This window comes from Colletotrichum scovillei (assembly GCF_011075155.1).
Source record: "Colletotrichum scovillei strain TJNH1 chromosome Unknown Contig00001, whole genome shotgun sequence".
Classification (NCBI taxonomy): Eukaryota; Fungi; Ascomycota; class Sordariomycetes; order Glomerellales; family Glomerellaceae; genus Colletotrichum; species Colletotrichum scovillei.
Window position 1 is genome coordinate 3,088,794 of NW_023336259.1, and position 22,671 is coordinate 3,111,464.

The following is a 22,671-nucleotide window of genomic DNA, read 5'->3' on the forward strand; positions in this document are numbered from 1 at the left end:
GCATGCTCTGAGACAACAAATGGCAGGGTATCTTGACAGGGAGACGCCGGCCCAAATCCACAAATGGGTCCAGCACCGCTTACAAGTTGGACCACATCCACCTGGGACAACGGAGATTTCTTCCCTCTCAAGAGTCCCGACTCGATTGAGTTGGCACCTTAACGGAACTCTACGCAGTACGGGGTATTCTGTAGGAGGCCTCGAGATGAGCCCTTGAATACCTTTAGCCGCTCGCAGACGAATACTGCGTATGCGTATCCGTACTTATGGATAAGAGATGCAGCTCTAGTGTACGATAAGCGAATGCCTTCCATCGCACGCTCGCGCAAAAAAGAATTTCATAAGGCTTCAGCGCCGTTGAGTGCCACCTCACCTCCGCCACTGTGACTTTTGTGCCCCCATCCATGAAACTGAAGACTCCCGCAATGGAAACGAACTGCGTTGTCATTCTCGGATGAACCACTACAGCTGTCACGTGTTTCAAGCAAGGGGGTTGATTGTGGCTGTCAGTGTCCAGTCATCGCATCACCACATTACGCATAGCCATGCCTTATGTCAGAACGCGTGACTGTATCATTCATGTGCTACCTTCATCCATGAAACTGTTGTCGACCTCTCTCCCGAAGCAAAAATGAGACGTTTCATTACGGTGCAGCCAACCCACGCCGTAGTAAACCAACAGAACATCAATAGTAGTACTATGTATCCTGCAATGCTGTCGTGTGCTTGAAAAACTGGCAACTCATGGTTGCTGGTACTGCAACGCGATTATTTCATCTGCTTGTGAGTCGCATTGTCGGTCCTGGCAGGACCAGCTCCATGAACTGTTCCGTGGAGTGGTGAACTAGATTCCCTGGCTCTCTCTGACCAATGTCAGGCAGCACGCAATGTGCAGCTTCTGGGTAGAAGGTGCCCATGTTCTTACTGCGGCCTGCTCGCCGTAGTTGGATAGACTTGTAAGTCGAGGCCTGCGTAAGGACTTGCTGGGCCGTGTAGGCAGTATTCAACCTGCAGAGCAGATGGTATTACCGCTCGCGCCCGGAACCGCGGGTCCAAATACATCTCCCAGCTTCTCACCTAGCCGCACAATGGTGTGCTCATAGACTCGTGCTGCGTCCATGTAGAGACTGTCCTCGTCTTCGATCCACGGCGTGTCCATCGCATCTTCCAGCTCAGTGTCGCTATTCATGGAATTTGCGTCAGTCTCATCGTCTTCCGTGCCGTCGTCTCCGTCGGGCTCCTTGCTAAGGACCTCCACAATGACCAGTCGTGTCTGCTCCACCGAGCTACGGCATCGCACCATATCTGTCGTAGACATGCCAGCTCTCATGCCGTTCTCAAAGCCGGGCAAGGTGTCTTTAGTCTCGATATCGCGTCCAATCAAAAGGCTTGCGAAGCAATGGTCCAGCTTTTTCAAGACGGAGAAGGTAGCTCTCGGGGCAGGAGTAAAGGCGTCAATCCACTGCGTGAAGTCGCTGGCAATGTTCAAGAGGAAGGGAATCTGTATGCTCGCTACAAGACAGAGTCAGCAATAGTACCGGCGTTCAACTCAAAGCAACGCCGATTTTCGAGGGAGATGGGCGAGTTCCTCACGTGTTCCGGACAGCCACAGGACGTCGATGACGTTATGTAGGTCCTTGCAAAGCTCCGTAAAGCTCTTGTAGCCTATGACATCGTCGCCGGGCTCAGCATTGCCATGCTTCTTGACATAACGACGATTGACAATGGCGAGACGTTCCTCAACGTACCGGCGTACCGTCTCTTCCTTGTTGGAACCTGGTCGGAGCGATCTCGCGCGGGGATGCGGCAAAGCCGCACTTGAGCGCGCGGAGGCACTACTAGGAGCAGGTGAAGGGAGAGATTGCAATGGAAGGAAGCCGCCAGGACCCGCAGGCTGCGGAGTGTCAGTCATTATGTCTAAGCACGTTGCCAGTTACTCCAGAGTCGATGCTGCTTTGCGCATTGCCCGCGGAGAAATACCCTCGGCCTTATACAAAGCCCCGCCCCTTCAAGGTTCTAGCGACGTGGCGTAGTGGTCTATAAGTTGTAGCGCAGACTAGCAAGGCGATTGGGACGTCTGTACGTAGGTAGTACGGATACGTAGAAATATTACCTGAGCTGAGTGAAAGGGTAGAGGAGATCAAGGTAGGTAGGTAATTACCTTGGTAGCGGCTCCTACTAAGCACCTCAAGCAGGCAGGTACCTTACCTAGGTATCCGTACGTAGGTAGGGTAGAGGTACTTTATCAAGCGCTTTATCTTATCTCCGATAAGAGCTATGATTCCTACCCCAGCCACAACAGGGCCTTGCCATATGTGGCTTGCGCGTGGGTGACGTCCAGTCAAAAAATTTCGGCCCTGTACGCTTTCCGCGTGAAGTCAAGCCGACCGATCGCGTTTACGACCTCACATCCCGCCCCTTGCTGCAATCACATCACCGTACACCACAACTCCAAGCTCAACTCGCAAATCGTTCTTTCTTTGCGTCCTCGAATCCAATTTTTCGTCATGCCTGCCAAGAGAATCGTCGTCCAGAGAGACAACCAACGCTCTCGTCAGCCCAAGGGTTACTTCAGATCAACATACGATGCGTTGACTTCTTCTGAGAATGCACCCATCGTGCGCAGCGTCGCCATCTTCGGCGTAAGTCACCATGGGCTTCCAGACCACTGATCTGTGAGCTCTGCTAACGTTCCATGCAGGCAGCTGTGACTTTCCTCTCCAGCTCCTGGGGCGAGTTCCTTCTTCCTCCGTAAGTTGCTCGTCACTTTGAGCTCCAATTCAAGGTTGCTGACGCTTCGACTTCGCAGTCAATAAACATCTATCTACAATCGAACGACGGCTCATGTATAATTACGTCCTTTTTTGCCGCAATAGAAGCTGGCTGTACAATACTCGAAGAAAGGTAGCCTCTAGGCTACGGGGAATGGCATCTGAGGTCTGGTGTTGACCTCGATGTCACGGCTCGCACTGGCTGGCTTTAATGAATCTCACTCTGACACAAAAATTATTCATTTGGATGCACTTGTGCCGTGAATATGTTCAACTAACAGGGAGTGTGCACGGCGGTTGCTTCGACAGTGTCGCAAGTCTACCTCGCGTGCCTAGCGCCATCTATCGACTAGGACACCAGCAGTCTAAACAAGCAGTGCAATGATGGCAATCAATTAGGCGGTACGCAACCGTATTAACTAAATCTGTTTTAGGCAGTTAGACTTCCTCGGCTCTACCGATTACCTTTGATCACATCAACTCCGCGTTTGTGCAAGTCCCGTTGCACTTCTGATAGAGAGACATGGCAGCCCAGCCGCCGCACATCTCCGTCTTGCTACCCCCACAGGGCATATCGCAAGCTCCCCAGAGCCCCTTTCTGGGCTTCCGATCATCAGCTACCGAGTTCCCGCACCAGCATTCTTTCGCATATTCAAGGCCGGCATACTGAAAGCCCTTTCCGTCACAGTACTTGACACATGTATCAACCGTCATGCTATCACCGGACGTCTTGGCGCCCTGGAGCGTCCTAGTCTGTCCAGCCGGATCACGGCCACAGCCCAAATATTTGTACTTGAGAGTACTTGTCACGTCCTTGTAACCCCATTTGGGTGCCGAGATCTGGGTCGCTGCACCGCAGCCTGATTCTGCCACAGCGTTGCCTGGGCCTCGTTGAATGCTGTTGCAACCAGGCAACTTATCAAACTGGCCCTGAACTTGCTCGTCAACCTTGACGGGGACTTGGCAGTTCCTTCGGGTCTCGTCGTCAAAAAACTGGAAAACTGGGCATTTCTCGATGCTACCACCGTTGTCGGTGCATTGTGTGATAGCCGCTTGGAGTACATTGACGTCCCATCCATTAATGAAATCGCCGTGCAAGCCATATCCAGTCGGATCACTAGGTGGTGTAAGCAGGTTTTAATTTTTTTTTTTACGAAAGTGAAGGTGAGATGCTGACCCATTAGACAATACAAACGGTTGCTTATCTCCGTACCATTTGTCCTTGAAATCATTCACGCTGAATATCACTTCGTAGAATAGACTGGCAGACAAGTTAGCACCTTGTTTTCATGAGTTCCCTGGTGTAATCTCACGTGACGAATCTCTTGGGGTGAGTTGTAGGACATTTTCCGTTATCAAGGCGATCCGGGTACGCCATATGGCTTTTGTGGTCAGGTGAATCGAGGTTGACACCGTCCCAGCATGCAGGGAATATTATTTGAAGACGGAGGCCATTCGGACAGTTACGATTGGGAAGCTCGCTCGTTGCAGGGCCGCTGTTGCCCAAGCACACGTACGAGATGGCCCGCTGCTCGAGGGTGTTGTTGTAGCTTCGAAGCTTTGGGTCGCCCGCTAGCATCCGAAAGCCCTTCGGATACGCGATGAGCCCTTTGCTGTATTCCGGATCCTTGGCGTCCTGGCGGAACCTGGAGACATGGTCAGTTCTCTGGCTTCTCTCATTGTGCTACATCGTTACTCACAAATAGTAGGCAAGCATGCCTCCGGACTGGGCAACACTAGTGAATTTGCCATCTTGGCCTTGATAGTAGAGGGTTGGAGTCCAGTAGTTGCTTAGATCGGCAGTCACCTTGCACGTTGAGCAAGTGGCAGCACGAGCCTGCTCATAAGTCATACTGAAGTCGAAGCCATTACCACCCATGATGGTATGAACATGCCCTGAGAGAGCTCCCGGGTTGACAATGGGATCGGCGCGCTCAACAACCACCGGTTTTGAACAGGGCATGATGAAGAAAGCAGCCGCTTTGCCGCTTGCCCAGAGCCCAACGAGAAGTTGCTTGCTTACTTTCATGATGGGCAACGATAGGATTTGTGGCGAAAACGATAAACCGGCATGTAAAACAAAGGAGATTTCAAGTAGATTTAAAAGAGGGAGCGACACTGGTTATCCAAAATTTGATAGAATCGGCTAATGATGTCGTGGAATTCTGGTCAAAGATCAAAGTTCACCCAGCGAAAGCTGGAGTGGGGGCTAGGAAATAGACCGAAAGCTAATAGCTCCAAGGGAAGAGCAGAAAGGCCAGGTACGCAGGCGTACGTGAGAAGAAGTAGTGACGGCAAGTCTAGGAGAATAGGGCAAGGCGAAGCAGGCTGTGGTGATCTTTTATCATTCACCTTGAATGCCCACTGTCAAAACCCCACCCATATCATAGGATCTGGTTGAGAATCTAGACCGGGAGGTGCAGGAGGCTTTCCGTCAATGCGGCCGTGACAATAGACACAGACAAGCCATTATCTAGAACTTGAGCTACAGAGGGAACAAGGAGGGTGCCCGTGAGTGGAGGAACATGACGAGTTGGCTGAGCCTAATCTAAATGCGTGCTTAACTTCGCCAAAGAGCTGTAATGGCGTCAAAAATTGGCGAAGCTCTGCTCAGCTCTTCGGCGTTGATCGGAGATGGCTCCGCGCTTTAGTCAGAATGGAGAGGCGGTCGCAAGTAACGCTTGCCGGTGAAGGTTGTGGTCCAGAAAAGAAGGGTACTTTGCTCAATCGTTCCGCTCGAGCTTAGCCTACATGTCAGACATTACCGCAGTTGTCTCTGATTCACCCATTGAGCTGGTTGAGCCAAGAGGCAAGATTTCAAAGACAAGGCGTCGCGAATCTGACGCAGGTCGAGATCTTACACGGACGAGGTTGCTGCTTTAGTCGTGATGAATGGAAAATCCCGAGAGGAGGCATCAAGGAGACAAGGTCGAAGCTTTGGGATGAGTTGTCTTAGACACGTAGAATTCGGTCATGACAGGGTCCATCTCGTCAGAAAAACTCCCCTCACTGACCATGCAAACATCCGCCGTCTGGCGAGCTTTCGGGCGGAAAGGCGGATCGTGTGTGCAAGCCACTGCGCCGTGAGCTACCGGATTGGTCTTAGAACCGGCTTTCCAAGACTCAAACGGAGCGCGGACGAAATGCGGTTACAGAAAAGGCGGATTAGTGTAGGCTAATAGGGAATTGGAAAGTAAGGGATGTTGGACGGCCGAGTGCCAAGCTGGGAAGACGCTAAAACGTCAACGAGAGACATTAAGAGGGCTAGGCTCTCACAATCTTCGCCTTGAGAGATTGGTCTTACGGGCCTCAATACGTTGTCTTCTTGTCTCAGTCCAGACCAGGATGACCCGCTTCGCCTGTCAGGTTGTCACCTGTTCCCGGAATGCCTGACGGCTGAGGAATGTTTTCGGATTTATCGTTTCCTAATTCATGGCGTGAAGTCCTGACGAGGACCGACCACCCGACCAAGTTGGGAATTCCTGAGACAGCAATGTGCCAAAATAACGATCGTGCATTTACCCAGGTGAGCACAGTCTCTGATCTCATTATACTGCCTGATAACCCGACGATTGGGTAGAGACCCGTTGCGCCGGGGTGCAGAAGCTATGTCTCCGCACCGGAAGTGGGGAATCGGGGTCAGCGGCCGGGTCGGATGTGTGAGTGGGTCTCACGGGACGGAGGCAGACGTCAAGTGCGTTAGGCGTTTGCCAACTCTCAACTGCTTTGCAACATCCGGGCAACTCCTTTGACTCACGGACCTGACGGTGAGGCTTGAGCTTCAGGATTCTTGCCTCCCCCTTGCGCCTCATCCGTCAATATCGCACCATCCTACTCGACTAGCCAAAGTATAGCCTCTGGTGAACGGCAAACGCTTAAGTAGACTACGTGACAACATGAACCTCGTGGCTCTTCAAGCCTAATAACTAGGAGGACCCATTGCGGTTCTATGTACTTTCAGCTATTCGTTTTCTGTAAGTGAAACAGCGTTTTCAAGCCAATCTGCGAGCTTGGTCAGAGGCAGGAGTGCCAACCTGCTGAGCCGCCACAGGGTTTGGGGGGAGGGGGGAGGGGCGCACTCACCAGTTGCGTCAGCAGCGGCTGACACTGTCAGGTCGATCTCCTGGTTCCAGCTCCCACCAAGAAATTATGATGGAAGGCAGATTGACTCTGGCATACAGCTGCTTTGAGACTGCCACAACTGCTCTGGCCAGACGTCAAGCCAACAACCGAGTTGCGATCAACACGGACGCACTCATTTCTGATTTGTATGGGGGGTACATGGGAGCATTATACGTCGCTCTGTCGATCCCATGGGCAATCCCTCCCACCCGAATAGTGAACAACAGTCCGGGCCGGCCATGTCTCGCGGTTCAGCTGGTTTGCCTAGCCAGCTAGGACACGGGCCGTCGAAGTTCGAATGGACAGAATAAGTGAGCCAAGCTAAGGTGGGCTGTCAGAAGCTAGGTCTGTGGCTTTGAGCTGCTGTATCATGGCCCAACCTATTCTCTAACCTGTCTATCTCAGGCATTGTGACATGTGACATGCGACAGAGCATTATTTCTAGTATCATTCGCAATAACAATTGATCCCCGGCAAGGCAGTCTCACCAATCCTCCTAAAGGGATCATTCGCCGTCGTCTTAGACCATCTGACCTGTGAACAGTGTATTCCACACATTGCTGCTGTACGGCTTGTCTGTGACTACCTTACTTTTATCTTCCGTTCTACGCTCTCGATACTTTACGGCTAAGGTCTTCCAACAGAGCTGCTGTATCATCAATTTCGGCATACTCACTTACTATACGTGAGATCACAGGTTGAGAATCACATGTAACAATGTGAGCAGACACTCATTTTTACAAGAAACCCGAATCTCATTGTAGGAGCGAGAGAAACGTACAAGGAAGTCTTGTTTCACTTTAAGTAATATTGCCGTCAGCCCTGAAAGGGCCGACTTTTAAATTTCTTGAATGGCACTGCAGGAGTGCCTGATTTCAATTCTTGGGCCAGATTCTCGTGCTGGAGACATTTTTGATACGGCCGAGGATAATATACGTCTGGTCAAGAACCTAGACATTCTCCTAGTGAGGTAACGGCTGAATGCGATGGAAGTATCAATCATTACACACGGGATGCTGATGATCATACCCAGTGTGTGGACTCGCACAACACCTTATCCTCGGACTCACGTTGTTTCTACTCGATTCCGTTATAGTCATTATTGCTTCCTTGTTAGAGGCTCCTGGCCAGGCCTCGAGTCGGGCTCATCGACCTTCACGTTGGTCATCGTCTTTCTACTTCTAGGGAACTTGTGAGCTTCCTTCTCGCGCCTCGATCAGCACCTCGCGAGGAGAGTCGCAGCCGGTTTTCTGTGTGGCAAGTTCAGTTGCTCCTTCTCAGACACCTCTGACCACTGGAACACGACCTCAAATATACGGGAACGGGGGCAGTGCCGTTATATGGCACATAAAGTCCAGCCATCAAAGCCAACACGATCAGACTGGCGGCATTGACTTGATCGACGTCGAGTGGCAACGAATCGAAGGTGACAACCTCGATAAGGGACTCGTAAGAAAGAATCGAGGGGCGAGATTTTATGAAGAGCGAGTCTCAGCCAATCGTTGATTTCATGTGTTGCTTGCCTTGGTCAGAAATGACGCAGATGATCGTGTACTGAAATTCGTAAGCTTGCCTCACCAGGGCTATTCATGATCCTGTTTCGCTACCTAAATGATTAATACACAGTTGATTAATTCACTTTTGGAATAGCAATTACATCGATAGTTGCTTCATCGCAGAGATTCAACTTATTCCCAGCTATACGATAGGCCTGTTCTTGTGCTTCCCTACCTTGACTCCAAAAGACGTAATCTGAAATTTGCAGAGTGTCCTCAACTTGCGAAATTGCTTATATGTCACTTCTGAATTGTGATATAGGCTAATGTCAAGCGTCAAATTAGTTGTCTCTGTCTGCGTTATGTATGACTGATACCCCGAGGACCAAGGGCAATCTGCGAGTAGGTACCTTCCGATCTGATCCGCACTATCCGAGTTGAACGGAAAGTGCGGCTCCATCAACCAAGGACGGAAAATAGAGGTATATACAAGGGTCTCCTGCCTCGTACCAAACTTGTTCACCGTGTATGGAGAAGAACGAGTCTGCCAATGCGCATGGCTGGAGAGCTTTTGCTCAGCCAGGGCAAGTGCATGGTCGAATGACGCTACCTGGCGACCAAATACTGTCACTCCAACATTCACTTTCATCACGACCTGATTCGTACACCAATACACAACTTGTTGGTCCTTGTACGGTGAGAGTTCCATTGCCTTCTTGTTCCTTGCCACACCAATTGCCAGCACTCTCCTCCAAAACGCGTTCCCATGGAGAGCCCACTGCCGGGATCACCTACACAGGCAAGACTCTCGCCACCAAAGGACTTTGTACGGGGAGACATGAAGCCCGCACCTCTTCGACTCTCTCCCAAGAGCAAGGAAACAGACGAAGCATCAGGTGTTTCACCACAACAACCAGGTGCAAGCTTCATCGAGAACGCAACACCTACCGATGAATCCACTACGACTGAACAGGCCAACGACAAATTGCCTAGGCATCCAATACAGCTGAAAGCCCCGCCTTTGGCTGCTATCGTATCTAAGTTCGAGATACTTGATATAATGACTGATCTCGAGACACAAGCTGCTGCCAGCCGCGGTGCATCGAGCGTAGAAGTGCCTGGTTCGTCAGCCAAGAACCGCGCTGTCTCTAAGGAGATAGGTTTCTCGGTCAAATCTGGTCTTGCAGAGGGACCTCCTCCTGGACCAGGCTATGAAGAAGTGGTGGAGTTACAGTCAACCTCAAACCCAAATCAGATCTCACCTCGTCGGAGTTTGTCATGCGAGCCCCAGAACAGCCCACAGACTGGAATGCGACCAGCTGTAGAACAAACAACCTACATTTTTGATCCATTTACTGGAGAGAGGCGGCCTAACAAAGCTGAAAGGTCAGCTAATGGAAGGCAGAGAAGTCTTGTAGCTGAAAGACGACAACTTTTCGAAGATCCGATGGGTAAGTATGACACCCTAAGTAATGCTGGTCTGCTCGGAATGCTGATGGTCTGCGTAGGCGGCGTCAGGACAAGCCTACCGCCGCCAACTTTCAGCAACTACGGTATCACGCCACAGACACAGACACCGTGTTATACAATTCCCCGGACTAAGACCTGGAACCTGAGGCCGAACGATACCGAAGCTCCTCAAGATACACCTCGAGGGAGAGCAGAGCCACCTTTGGATCCGAGGCTTGTCAAAGCCGGTGACCAAACAAAAACGGCAGTGGAAGGAAGTTGGACCCGGAGCATTTCGAAGAGCCTTGGATATAGCGTTGGCCAGAGAACTCGTCCGACTCGCGAGAAAACGCAAACGGAGCAGATCACTGTCTCCAGAGAACACAGACGCAGAGGAAAGCTCTTCGGGCTTTGGCCCCGAGCCATGGATGCCCTCCATTCACGGGAAGCTTCGACCTCAAACCCGGAGCAAGGAATTGCCAAAGCACCAGACCCGCCAACGGATCAGGTAGCTCTTGAGATCTCCCAGTCCGTAAGCAGGGATAGTACAAGGTCGTCGGTCCCGCAATCACAATACTATGAATCCCAAGAGAAGCTACACCCAGAACACGCAACTTCCATGACAGGGTTACTGGAGTCTTCGGGAAATGCTGCTATTGTGACAGCGCAAAGCAAAGTAGCGAGTCTGAGAACGCTGTTTGATGAAACCGCCAACGATACTGGCCCAGAAAGCGGCTCGCGACTGAGGCACAGTCATACCAGGCCAGCAAATAGGTGGTCTGCTAACGGTAACTCACAGACGGCCTTTCAGCCTGGCCACGCACCACATTTACAATCTGAAGTATCCACAAATGGTGCTATACGTCGTTCCTTCCAATCATCGGCGGGCGCCCGTATATATAAAGGATCAACCTCTTCTTCTTCTTCTTTGAAGGATCGAATCAATACCCTGGAAGCCATCTGCCGGATGGATGCGGAGACGAGGCCCTCAACCAATAAAACGATCTTGGCGCCAAGATCAAAAATCGCTGGGCCTGAGCGCGAGACAGACGGTTTGGAAACCCACTCCGAGAATCGATTCGAAAGCCTGGGATTCAAGCGTGGTCGCGAAGTCTGGCGAAAGATATCCGCATCATGGGAGAAAGGCAGGCTAGAAGAGGGCAAGAGAGATGAAAATGACCGCACCCAGCGCGATGTCACCAAGTCACCAGAGCCCCCGACCTGGCAAGGGTCCTACCTGACTATTGCTCGATTGGATGACAAACAGCTGGCAAACTGTTCGCCAGAAAAGCCCGAAACCCGACACCCGGCTGCGTCTGCGTCTGCATCGTCGAAAGACCGGCCTTCCCGAAAGAGCACGTCGGCCATTCCCCGGGAGTGCCTGAGCACCGGTCGTAGTCTTGACGGCTGTTCAGCGGAACAAAAGGGAGCCCTGCCGCTCAGTACCACTGGTCCAGTCGTCACTTCTACTTGGTGGCAACTTGGATCATCATCCTCTTACGCACCTTGGAGGACGAGGTGGGACGCTCTGTCAGGAGATGCTCATGGGATTAGCTGGGGTCGATGGCGCGCACCACGAGACAGAGGAATCGTGGCGGCCAGTAAAATGCGCAAAGCTGCCAATCGGCAAAGTGAAACAAGCATCAGTAATGGTAACTGATTCAATGTCGGACGGGCTAGCTAGCAGTGTTCTTCAGTGATGCCTTAGCATAGAGCAAAATATCATCTGTAGTATACTAGCGTGAGAGACCTGAAGGGTGAAGGCCGCAAGGCTTTGGAGCATAGTACTGAGAAATGGCCAGTAAAGGAACTGCCGGGCACAAAGAGAATAGCCTCATTGAAATCTTGGTCTGCCAAAGTACTTAGCGTACTGAAATGTCATTATATTGGAGCGCAACTTCACTGCTCGACTAAGCTGTCAGACCCATCCCCTTTCCTATTTTGCGAACTAAAGCTTTCTTCAGATACCACTCCCTAGCAAGGGATCGTGTCGTCTTAGCAAATACCGCTGGCGATACCCTTCCGCGTTCCACGGCGCGGCCTAAGACAAAAATGGTATCCCCGATAGCTTTCTCCTCGGCGACCAATGCGTATAGCTGGTTAGCTACGACTGTGGGTGCAACCAGAAGCTCGTCGATATCGGGCGCAGTTTGACGTTTTGATCCCTCGATAACAGAATCGGCTTTTCGCAGCGCGTCGATCAGGATATTAGCGTTGGACTGAAGCAGCCCCGATGTTTGATTTAAGGTCCCCATCTCCGACTGAAGGGTCGAGAAGGCAGACATCATAGCTGTGCGTTGCGCCTGCAAGCCTGCCATGCTGGAGTCATTCTGCTGTCTACTACGTTGTCGAAGGGAGTGAAGTGTTTGCGCTATCTGGTGGAGTAATGCGTCCTTTTCCGGGTTCGGTGGTATCGGTGGCGCGGGAACCGACGACGGCGAAGGTATACTCAGAGTGAGGGGCGCGTCGAGCAAATCTGGCAGTGGCGGTGGTTTTGCAATCTGCTGTTGTGGCGGCGGATGCTGCTGCAGTTGCTGCGGCAGCGGTGGTGCCTGATACTGCCCGGCCGGTTGCCAACCTGGAGGTGGTCCTCCGTAATGCTGAGACGTCTGCTGATAAGACATAGGGTCGGCCGAGTGACGAGGGGCAACGGATCGAGCAGGGTGTCCAGAACAGAATTGTGGTTGCTGTGCAGTGTCTTCAGTTTGGTGTGGAGATGAGACGAGGGGCGGCGGCGGTGGGTGAGAGGAGGGTACTGGCGGTAGTGGGGGTGCTGAGTCGTACCGAGAATGCGCTTGACTCTGTGGACGACTTGACTCTTGAAGATTGAGGCCTCCATGGATGCCTTGACGAGTGGCACTAGGGGGTAGAGGTGGGAGAGGAGGGCCGTGTCTAGCATCTAGAGGAGGTGGTGGGCTTCTGTACGGTTCAGTGCTTGTCGTTTTGGGCGGCGGAGGCGGAGGCCGCGATCCATCTGGAGGGGTTTGAGGAGGCGGGCGACTCGACGGACGAGCTGCCAATTCATGTGGAAGAGGCGAAAAACGGGGAGGCGTTTGGGTGTGTGATTGCGGTGGACGTGATGCCACGGGTGGCGGTGGTTGCTGTAAGCCTTGTGGTCGGGCAATGACTGGTGGCTCTTTGGCGAAGATGTCTCTCAAGATGGCCAGGAAGTCAAGAATCGTGGATTTCTAACACGCTAGCCGTCAGAATGGGAGAACAACCCTCACAGCACAGCCCAGGGTTGGGAAGATAAGAATGAAGACGTACATCCCAGAAGGCGGCCCAGCCTACGAGATATGGGTGATAGACTTGGCCTTGAGGATCAACATGCTGGCCGGGGCGTACCATCATGGACTCTGTTGGAGTGACATAGACCAATGGAGCCTCTCGTGGATAGGCGTGAGGCACCCAGACAGATATGGGAAAGCGATATGTGGTGCCTCTAAATATAACGGGTATGGTACCAGAGAGGCGGAGAAGTAGGGCTGACGAGCCATTATCGTAAGCTATGGACGGTATCAGCACGCATTCAACAAGGGTTTATGGTCGCGATCAATGGCCGTACTGTGAACGTCGGTGCGCGGCGATAGAGATGGGTGGTGGGAGAGCGCCTGGGCTACATCGTTGTAGGTGCGATTCACATCGTGGTATTCCTGGGAACAGGGCCACGCATCAGTCGAGGACAACGGAGCCAAGAGTTGAAGACACAACATACACTTGTCAAAACACTGTAAAGCCAGTTCAGGACATGTTGCGGCACGGGCATCGCAGAGACGCAGCGAGAGCTCCGGCACGGGGGGACCGGTACGGAGCTCGGGCAGGAGGCGAGTAGAGGTGAAAGCGGATGCGCGAGTAACGAGCAGCGGGCGGCGAGCGGGGGAAGGTGCGATGCGGATTCAACTCATAGATGCATGCCAGGGGCCCTAGGAGTAGAGCCGGGTTTTGATGCTGCAGCGGTGTCTAACACTAAGGTCTGCTATGAGAATCGGCACGATCGGGTGGGTGTTCGGTAACGGGAGACGTCGGACAGCGGAATTGGACGGCGCCGGTGATGGGTTTCGCGGAGAGCTTGCAACGGTGGGAGCGTTCCCAGTACCCAGTCGAGGGAAGGAGGTAGGTAAGGTAAGGTAGCTAAGGTAAGGTAGTTCGGACATGGGTGATTGGGCGCCGGTGGTGGATGGCAGGTCGCACTGCGGATGACGCACCTCAGCTTGGGTGGGAAAAGGTGGGGCCGCCGTGAAGGTCTCCCCGCGTCGCAGTCAAATTCCGTTACCTCAAACCTGTGACCTGAGGCGGGCTCCATCGACTTTGAAGAGGCCCTTCTTCCTGGTATTCGATCCTAAAGATGACGCAAGAATGGTAGGTTAAGGTCGGACTGAATTCGCCATCCATCCATCAGCACCGATAGGTAAACCAAATTACTCATGGTACATCATCCTCATCCCTTTTCACCATCGACATCACAGCCATGCAGTTTGAGATGCTTCCCATGGGACATTGGCCATCCTGCATGTTTGCTTCCTTTGTAAGGTAAATTTAGGTAGATACTATTTTTCTACGTTGCAGCGTAACCTACCTAATGATTGATGATGGCCGGCATCGGATCCACACGGTCGTTGAGATCCTCAATTGATCTCATGGTGTGAAGTTGGCTGGATGAAAGGCCGAGCACGGAGCGGGCCCATTCTAATTCAATGCTGGCAACTTGCTTGCCTGGCATGTTTCGGGTTGGTCGGGTCCAGCTCCAATTCCTTTTTGCAGTTGTTTTGACACGCTTTGTAATCTTGCATCGTTCTCCGTCTTGCTTACATTCTCAGCACTTTACAAGCCATGTGTCATAGGTACATAACCGTAGACCTTGGTAGCCCCTACGCATAGTCTGCACGCCTTCTGGTACGGCGCATAATCATAATCGTATTGTTACGGTAAATCCCGAGAGTTTTCTTCGCTCTGCAAGATGCTTTACTTGATCGATACATTCGCTTGGTGGTGCCACAATCATTCTGAAGGTATTGAATCATTGGATGCCATGTTTACTCATATGGTTCCATTTGCTCGAGGTACGTGCCCCGCTAATCCATTGTATGTACCGTCCATGTTTCGAATCGGGCGCTTTAACCGCTCCAAGGAGGCGGCACAAACACTCGACTCTACAGTACTGCCTACCTTGCCCAGTAGAGTTACTCAGTAACCTAAGGTAGCCAGTCACCTAGTCTGGCATCCGTACTCCCCGCCGTCACATTTCTTCACCTGCAGAGAAGAAAAAATGGTCTCGGGGGAGACCCTGGAACACATTTCGCCTGTCCAATCCCACATAGCCGACGGGGACCGCTGCGCGCATTATTAAATAAAACATCCCGCACACGCACACCCCTTCCGCTGAAATCACCTACAACTCTTGTTTCTTTTCACGGTCGACGTTGATTCTTCTTTCTTTTTGGAAACTAACAACATCTTGGAACTGTTTCTACTCAGCTCTTACATTACGTTGAATGCTTGCTGTTCCAAGGATCTTTCGCACGGCTGAGGAGTATTCCAGCAAATTCTGGATACTCCTTGCGTCAGGACCTTTTTGAACACTGTCTACTACCTCACTGAACCGCCTTCACAACCAACTTCCGAAATCGCAACCATCTATTGGAGCATTGATAATCTCTCGGCACTCCTGAAGTCTCAGCAACTCGATCGACCACACTCGGAAACTCGTTTCGCTCGCAACAGAGGCAATACCGAGGTATAGACAACACTCAATTATGCTACCCCCCATCCCCGAACTCTCCGACTATGGAATCTCTGCAACCCATGGATTCCTACCGGACGTTCTCCCGTTGACACGGCTGCCGGACCCCTACTATAACAAGTGGGAGGCCATTGTCGCCAACTTACAGGCTCTCGTTCTCAGCCGCCGCCTTCGTCCGGTTGTAGACCGCTTGCCTGTTCTCTCCACCATCGGTCTGGAACACGACGCAGAATGGCGGAGAGCCTACTCTTTGTTATCCTTCATGGCTCATGCCTACATCTGGGGTGGCGATGAGCCTTGCGATCAACTCCCGCCCTCCGTCACCGTTCCCTTCTTGAAGATCTCGAATCATCTTGAGCTGCCTCCGGTTGCTACCTACGCCGCATTGTGCCTTTGGAACTTCAAGCCTCTTTTTGTCGACGAGGACATTGACAATCTCGAGAACCTGGCCACCCTCAACACCTTCACTGGTTCTCTCGACGAGTCGTGGTTCTACCTCGTCTCTGTCGCTATCGAGGCCCGTGGCGGTCCCATCATCCCCCTCATGCTGGGTGCCGTGGAAGCTGCTCGCCGAGGAGATGTCTCGACCGTTACCCGGAGCTTGCGCACCTTTGCCGAGCGGCTGACCGACCTGACCATCATCTTGCAGCGCATGCACGAGAGTTGCGATCCCAACATCTTTTACAATCGCATCCGCACCTTTCTTGCTGGGAGCAAGAACATGGCCGAAGCCGGTCTTCCTGACGGCGTCAACTATGACGATGGCTCTGGAAAGGAGGACTACCGTCAGTACAGCGGCGGTAGCAATGCTCAGAGCAGTCTGATACAATTCTTCGATGTCATCCTTGGTATTGATCATCGCCCAACGGGCGAAAAGCGGGATCCCTCAACCGAGTCGGAGCGCGAGTCAAGGGCTCCGGTTCCAAAGCACAACTTTATTATGGAGATGCGTCGGTACATGCCCGGACCCCATGCTCGCTTCCTCAAGGATGTCTCTGGCATTGCCAACATCCGCGAGTTTGTCGAGAACCACAAGCGCGAACGCGACTTGTGTCTCGCCTATGATGCATGTCTCGCCATGCTTAGTGCATTCCGCGACAAGCATATAGCCATCGTCACCCGCTACATCATCCTTCCTTCACGCGAGGTGCGTGCTCGCAGCAGGTCGAGAAGTCCTGAGGCGACGCGCTTGCGTGTCAATCTAGCCACAGCCTCGCGCCAACGTCAGTCGAACGCCCAGGGTAACAACTTGCCGGCTGCCGACGGCAAGAAGAACCTGAAGGGCACAGGAGGTACTGCTCTCATCCCGTTCTTGAAACAGGCGCGCGATGAGACTGGTGAGCCGGCGATCGAAGAGTGGACCCGTCGCTTCATGCGTAGAACTGTTAAGTCTGAGGGCAGCGGCGATTTCTTCTTGGGTAAACCAGACCAGTCTAGCCACAGCAGCATCGAAGCCGGGGTCGGAGGCTTAGCGGGGACGTGGACCATCGATGATGACTTTGGTGGCATCTGCCATTACTGATGCAGACATCAGTGCTGCTGGATAAGTAGATGTAGATGTATGCGCTACTGGCGTGAAACCCAACGCGCAACACATGGCTCGAAGCGTGTCTAGAATCGTTTGGGAAATCAGTTCATAACTGCTAGTTGAACAAAATTGGCTCCTTCCGTTGAGACTTTGGCTCACGTGCTTGACGGCCTGTTGGCCCATACGTACAGGAAGGTTGGTCTTATGTTTACCATTTGGTTGCTTCGCTGCCAATGGACCGCTAGCGGATAAATATGGACGTTAGCTTTCCATCAACAAGACCCTACCTCGATTGTCAAGTGTTTTGAGGTACAAGGCGAAGCTCGTTACCACTCGGTACGGTTGAGACTTCCTATACGTTATGATGAATAAAGTATCCAGAAAAACTAGCATGACTTCTTCAAGACAGCCGTCAAATACGCCTGTTGCATACCAAGCGAAATATCTGCGAAAAGTGAACTGGAATGGCAGTCTGAATCAGATATGGGATAGTGGAAAGAGCTGGAAAACCCCCGTCGTTCATCGAAGTCGGGGCAATGTTGTGTGACTACTTGATGGATGTCGGATTAGCTGTTTTTTGGCCTTGGATCGTCTATGAGAATGGACGGGTATTGGCCGCCATGCTGAACGATGGCAATGAGGTTTGTGGACTCGCTCCTTCCATACTAGGTACCTTAAGGTACTCGAAGATGTGTCTCATCTGGTGCCTCCAGGCTCCAAGTTCCGCGCGAGGGAAACAGCCTCTGCCACGTGATCCGCCTAGAAGGAGCTGTTGTGGGGCTCCTACCTGCGGTGGTAAACCGTAAGGTACCTACGAATACAAATAAATAGCGACGGATGGATACCTTAAGGCACAAGCATGCGAATATGCACTATTGCAAAAAGGGTTAGCCCGTCGCCCCTTGCCGCGTTCTGGCTTGAGCCTCTCAAACCCGTCTCTCGCGCCTGCTGCCTCTGCAACTGTATTTTCGAGAGAGGAAAAAACCACCACCTACCTTAGGTAACGAGGCTGGTCATCTGCATCGGCCGTACACCATTGCATTACCCGTCCGTTACATATCGAATCGGCATCGCTTTGCGCAGTCGGTCTTCCAATCTCGCGCCTGGCCTTGTTTCTCTTTTCATGCCCCAACCGAGCTGAAGAGGCAAACTCGCCTGTGCCCTGCGTCGTGATTGTTAATCATCATCGTTGTGGGAACCCGACTCTTACCGCGACTCGCCGCTTCTTGCCCATCGAACACTGCCTCGAAACTCGATCGCTCGCAGACTTGAGTGCGAGACGCACCACTGCAGATAATCACAAGGCCGACTCCTGCTCACTCAACCTGTTTCTTGTCTGGCATCCGTCATCGCACACGCAGGTGCCAACGTCTCCGAGATGGCTGACTACGATGACTACGACTACGACGGGTACGTCGAAGAAGACGATACTAGCATCACACCCGAAGACTGCTGGACCGTCATCTCTTCCTTCTTCGAGTCCAAGGGTTTGGTTTCTCAGCAAGTCGACTCCTTCGACGAATTCACCTCTTCAACCGTCCAAGAGCTCATCGACGAGTACTCCCAAATCACCCTAGACCAGCCGAATCCTATGTCAGACAGCGACAAGGTCATCGCCCTCCGTCGGTACGAAGTCAAATTTGGCACTGTCATGGTATCTCGTCCATCCATCACCGAAGCTGATGGTAAAGTTACGACATTGCTTCCCTACGAATGCCGCGACCGCAACCTCACTTACGCCAGTCCCCTCTATGTTAAGATCACCAAGAAGGTCTCGATTGCGGTAGAGAAACCGGTTCCGCTGAATGAGCTCGATGAGGAACAGCAGGATGAACTTGCAAATACTGGCGAGCACCCTACCAAGTTGGAGTGGGAAGAGGAGGAGAGCGGCGAGGATTATGGCGCCGACAAAAACAAGTCAGACGACATGAAGGACATGATCTTCATCGGTCGCATGCCCATTATGGTCAAGTCCAAGATTTGCCACTTGAGTAGCGAGCAGGAGGATGACTTGTTCATGCTGAACGAGTGTCCTTACGATCAGGGAGGCTACTTCATCATCAACGGTAGTGAAAAGGTCCTCATTGCTCAGGAGCGATCGGCCGCCAACATCGTCCAAGTCTTCAAAAAAGCCCAACCGAGTCCATACTCCTACACAGCTGAGATCCGCAGCGCTCTCGAGAAGGGCTCTCGACTCATTTCATCTATGATGCTGAAGCTGTACAGCAAGGGTGACGCAGCAAAGGGCGGGTACGGTCAGACTATCCACTGCAGTCTGCCCTATGTCAAGGCTGATCTGCCAATCGCCATCGTTTTCCGAGCTCTGGGCGTGGTATCCGACGAGGATATCCTCAATCACATTTGCTATGATCGAAATGATAGCCAGATGCTCGAGATGTTGCGGCCATGCATCGAGGAAGCTTTCTGTATCCAGGACAGAGAGGTTGCCCTTGACTTTATCGGCAAGCGTGGCAGCAATCACAACATTCCCAGAGAAAAGCGTGTGAGAACTGCTAAAGACATTCTTCAGAAAGAAACTCTGCCGCATATCTCCCAGAGCGAAGGCAGTGAGACAAGAAAGGCATTCTTTTTGGGATATATGGTTCACAAGCTGCTCCAATGCGCCTTAGGTCGGCGCGATACCGACGACCGTGATCACTTTGGCAAAAAGCGCCTTGATCTCGCCGGTCCCCTTCTCGCCAAGCTGTTCCGCAACATTGTCCGCCGCATGAACCAGGAGTTATCTGGCCATCTCAAGCGCTGTGTCGAGTCTAACCGGCAATTCAGTCTCACTCTCGGTGTGAAGCCGCAGACTCTTTCGAATGGATTGAAGTACTCGTTGGCGACTGGCAATTGGGGAGATCAGAAGAAGGCCGCGAGCTCGACGGCTGGCGTGTCTCAGGTATTGAACCGCTACACTTTTGCGTCTACGCTATCCCATCTTCGTCGCACAAATACGCCCATTGGTCGTGACGGCAAGCTGGCAAAGCCCCGGCAACTTCACAACACGCACTGGGGTTTGGTTTGCCCGGCTGAGACGCCGGAAGGCCAAGCATGTGGTCTCGTCAAGAACTTATCTCTCATGTGTTATGTCAGTGTCGGTACGCCCGCTGAACCCATTATCGACTACATGATCCAGCGAGGCATGGAGGTTCTCGAGGAGTACGAGCCACTGAGGTATCCCAACGCAACCAAGGTCTTCCTGAATGGTGTATGGGTTGGCGTGCATCAAGACCCAAGAATTTTGGTTCCTGATGTTCAGGGCACTCGTAGGCGAAACGTTATTTCCCACGAAGTATCGCTCGTCCGTGATATCCGAGACCGCGAGTTCAAGATCTTTTCCGACGCCGGCAGAGTCATGAGACCCGTTTTCGTTGTAGAGCAAGGTACCAACGGCATAGTAGCTCAGGGATCGCTCGTGCTGCAAAAGGCAACGGTCAACGAAATGCGCGAGCAGCAGGAAAACCCTCCAGATAACCCGGCTGACAAAATCACTTGGGAGTCTCTTGCCCACAGCGGTGTTATAGAATATCTCGATGCCGAAGAAGAAGAGACAGCCATGATCTGCATGACGCCCGAGGATCTGGAAATCTACAGATTGCAGAAGCAAGGTCAAGTGGTTGAGGACAATACTGATGGCCCCAACAGCCGTTTGAAGACCAAGATCAATCCCACAACACACATGTACACTCATTGCGAAATCCACCCCAGCATGCTGCTGGGAATTTGCGCCAGCATCATTCCCTTCCCCGATCACAACCAGGTATGCCATTGCCCGTTTGCGTGTGATAAGCAAGCACTGACTGATTGCATTTCATAGTCACCTCGTAATACCTACCAGTCCGCCATGGGCAAGCAAGCCATGGGCTTCTTCTTGACAAACTACTCACGCAGAATGGACACGATGGCCAACATTCTCTACTACCCTCAAAAGCCGCTTGCCACCACGCGGTCCATGGAATTCCTCAAGTTCAGAGAGCTTCCAGCCGGACAGAACGCCGTCGTCGCTATCGCCTGTTACTCTGGTTACAATCAGGAAGATTCCGTGATCATGAATCAGAGCAGCATCGATCGTGGCCTCTTCAGGAGTCTATTCTTCAGGTCGTACACTGACTGCGAGAAGCGCGTGGGTATCAATCTTGTTGAGCAGTTTGAAAAACCGTTCAGAAGCGATACCTTACGTTTGAAGCATGGCACCTACGACAAGCTTGACGATGATGGCATCGTAGCACCGGGAGTTCGTGTCTCGGGTGAAGATATCATTATCGGAAAGACGTCGCCTATAAGCCCGGACAACGCTGAGATGGGCCAGCGAACGGTGCAGCATGTCAAGCGCGACGCCTCCACCCCACTCAGAAGTACGGAAAACGGTATTGTAGACCAGGTCATCGTGACGACCAACCAAGACGGTCTCCGTTACGTCAAGGTCCGCGTTAGAACAACCAAGATTCCACAGATTGGTGATAAGTTTGCCTCACGTCACGGCCAGAAGGGTACCATCGGTGTCACTTATCGGCAAGAAGATATGCCCTTTACCGGCGAGGGCATCACGCCGGACATCATCATCAATCCTCACGCAATTCCGTCTCGTATGACCATTGCCCACTTGATCGAGTGTTTACTCAGCAAAGTCTCGACATTAAAGGGAATGGAGGGCGACGCCACCCCTTTCACAGATGTGACAGTCGACTCAGTCTCGCAGCTCCTCCGAGATCAAGGATATCAATCGAGAGGATTCGAGATCATGTACAATGGCCACACTGGCAGGAAGCTGCGAGCCCAGGTCTTCTTTGGACCGACTTACTACCAGCGTCTGCGCCACATGGTGGACGACAAGATTCACGCTCGTGCGCGTGGACCTGTTCAGATCATGACCAGGCAACCTGTGGAGGGTCGTGCTCGCGATGGAGGTCTTCGTTTCGGAGAGATGGAGCGTGATTGCATGATTGCTCATGGCGCGGCATCTTTCCTCAAGGAGAGACTTTTCGAGGTCTCGGATGCTTTCCGAGTTCACGTTTGCGAAATTTGTGGCCTGATGACGCCTATCGCGTAAGCTTCTCTTGGTCTACTATGTCACGCGGAGCAGTACTAACTTGATACCAGAAACCTTTCGAAGCAATCGTTCGAGTGTCGGCCGTGCAAAAACAAGACGAAGATTGCACAAATCCACATTCCTTACGCAGCTAAGCTTCTGTTCCAGGAGCTGCAGTCAATGAACATCGCCGCCCGCATGTTTACTAACAGGTCCGGAGTCTCCATCCGATAGAGAGACTAGCTGCGGAATGGGATGTTTGGAAAATAGGTCGCTGAGCCTCGGGTCATGGAGGTGGCCTGCAAGATGAGAATGGCTTAGCAGGCAGGCAGGGAGTATTGGGAGGTGATTGGTTGTATTTGGCGTCTTCGAGGCTGGGGAACTACATTCTGGTCACCCTATTCACTCGCATCTTGGGGCGAGCCATAGAAAAATTGGCAGATGATGCCTCCATGTGTCTTGTATCAATGACATGTACCATTAAATCAATGATAAAGAAACTAAGAACCGACGGGGAAAGACAGAAACGGTTT

The 22,671-nt window shown here is 52.2% G+C and overlaps 6 protein-coding genes across 6 annotated transcripts; 3 read left to right on the plus strand and 3 right to left on the minus strand.

Moving 5' to 3' along the window:
* Positions 1–503: 503 nt before the first annotated feature.
* Positions 504–2,109, minus strand: HER10_EVM0009753 (meiotic recombination protein DMC1). The gene is made up of 2 exons (XM_035479229.1): positions 1,594–2,109; positions 504–1,512 (listed from the first exon to the last, which is right to left on the minus strand). The coding sequence occupies exons 1-2, from the start codon at positions 1,910–1,912 to the stop codon at positions 1,004–1,006; spliced, it is 828 nt and encodes a 275-aa protein (XP_035338774.1). The 5' UTR covers positions 1,913–2,109; the 3' UTR covers positions 504–1,003.
* A 398-nt stretch (positions 2,110–2,507) lies between these two features.
* On the plus strand, positions 2,508–2,816 carry HER10_EVM0012779 (uncharacterized protein; the record flags this gene model as incomplete). The annotated part of the gene is made up of 3 exons (XM_035482165.1): positions 2,508–2,642; positions 2,702–2,751; positions 2,810–2,816. The coding sequence occupies 3 exons, from the start codon at positions 2,508–2,510 to the stop codon at positions 2,814–2,816; spliced, it is 192 nt and encodes a 63-aa protein (XP_035339040.1).
* A 426-nt stretch (positions 2,817–3,242) lies between these two features.
* Positions 3,243–4,800, minus strand: HER10_EVM0013211 (WSC domain-containing protein; the record flags this gene model as incomplete). Its single annotated transcript, XM_035482575.1, has 4 exons — positions 3,243–3,888; positions 3,949–4,032; positions 4,085–4,417; positions 4,472–4,800. The coding sequence occupies 4 exons, from the start codon at positions 4,798–4,800 to the stop codon at positions 3,243–3,245; spliced, it is 1,392 nt and encodes a 463-aa protein (XP_035339081.1).
* Positions 4,801–11,703: 6,903 nt separating this feature from the next.
* HER10_EVM0003039 (UEV domain-containing protein) lies at positions 11,704–13,943 on the minus strand. The gene is made up of 4 exons (XM_035472727.1): positions 13,554–13,943; positions 13,404–13,491; positions 13,106–13,344; positions 11,704–13,026 (listed from the first exon to the last, which is right to left on the minus strand). The coding sequence occupies exons 1-4, from the start codon at positions 13,602–13,604 to the stop codon at positions 11,749–11,751; spliced, it is 1,656 nt and encodes a 551-aa protein (XP_035338144.1). The 5' UTR covers positions 13,605–13,943; the 3' UTR covers positions 11,704–11,748.
* Positions 13,944–15,205: 1,262 nt separating this feature from the next.
* Positions 15,206–17,715, plus strand: HER10_EVM0004232 (indoleamine 2,3-dioxygenase). Its single transcript, XM_035473884.1, has one exon. The coding sequence runs from the start codon at positions 15,592–15,594 to the stop codon at positions 17,098–17,100; it is 1,509 nt and encodes a 502-aa protein (XP_035338247.1). The 5' UTR covers positions 15,206–15,591; the 3' UTR covers positions 17,101–17,715.
* Positions 17,716–18,077: 362 nt separating this feature from the next.
* Positions 18,078–22,662, plus strand: HER10_EVM0007767 (DNA-directed RNA polymerase II subunit RPB2). The gene is made up of 3 exons (XM_035477312.1): positions 18,078–20,869; positions 20,927–22,155; positions 22,210–22,662. Exons 1-3 carry the CDS (start codon positions 18,485–18,487, stop codon positions 22,370–22,372), a joined length of 3,777 nt encoding a protein of 1,258 aa, XP_035338589.1. The 5' UTR covers positions 18,078–18,484; the 3' UTR covers positions 22,373–22,662.
* The last annotated feature ends 9 nt before the right edge of the window (positions 22,663–22,671 follow it).

Coding starts and splice junctions, on each gene's coding strand:
- HER10_EVM0009753 (XM_035479229.1), bottom strand. CDS start 1,912: ATGACTGACACTCCGCAGCCTGCGGGTCCTGGCGGCTTCCTTCCATTG. Junction 1,513..1,593: donor CCTGTGGCTGTCCGGAACAC/GTGAGGAACTCG, acceptor TCTGTCTTGTAG/CGAGCATACAGATTCCCTTC.
- HER10_EVM0003039 (XM_035472727.1), bottom strand. CDS start 13,604: ATGCCCGTGCCGCAACATGTCCTGAACTGGCTTTACAGTGTTTTGACA. Junction 13,345..13,403: donor GCCGCGCACCGACGTTCACA/GTACGGCCATTG, acceptor TACCGTCCATAG/CTTACGATAATGGCTCGTCA. Junction 13,027..13,105: donor GCTGGGCCGCCTTCTGGGAT/GTACGTCTTCAT, acceptor CTAGCGTGTTAG/AAATCCACGATTCTTGACTT.
- HER10_EVM0004232 (XM_035473884.1), top strand. CDS start 15,592: ATGCTACCCCCCATCCCCGAACTCTCCGACTATGGAATCTCTGCAACC.
- HER10_EVM0007767 (XM_035477312.1), top strand. CDS start 18,485: ATGGCTGACTACGATGACTACGACTACGACGGGTACGTCGAAGAAGAC. Junction 20,870..20,926: donor CCTTCCCCGATCACAACCAG/GTATGCCATTGC, acceptor TGCATTTCATAG/TCACCTCGTAATACCTACCA. Junction 22,156..22,209: donor GGCCTGATGACGCCTATCGC/GTAAGCTTCTCT, acceptor ACTTGATACCAG/AAACCTTTCGAAGCAATCGT.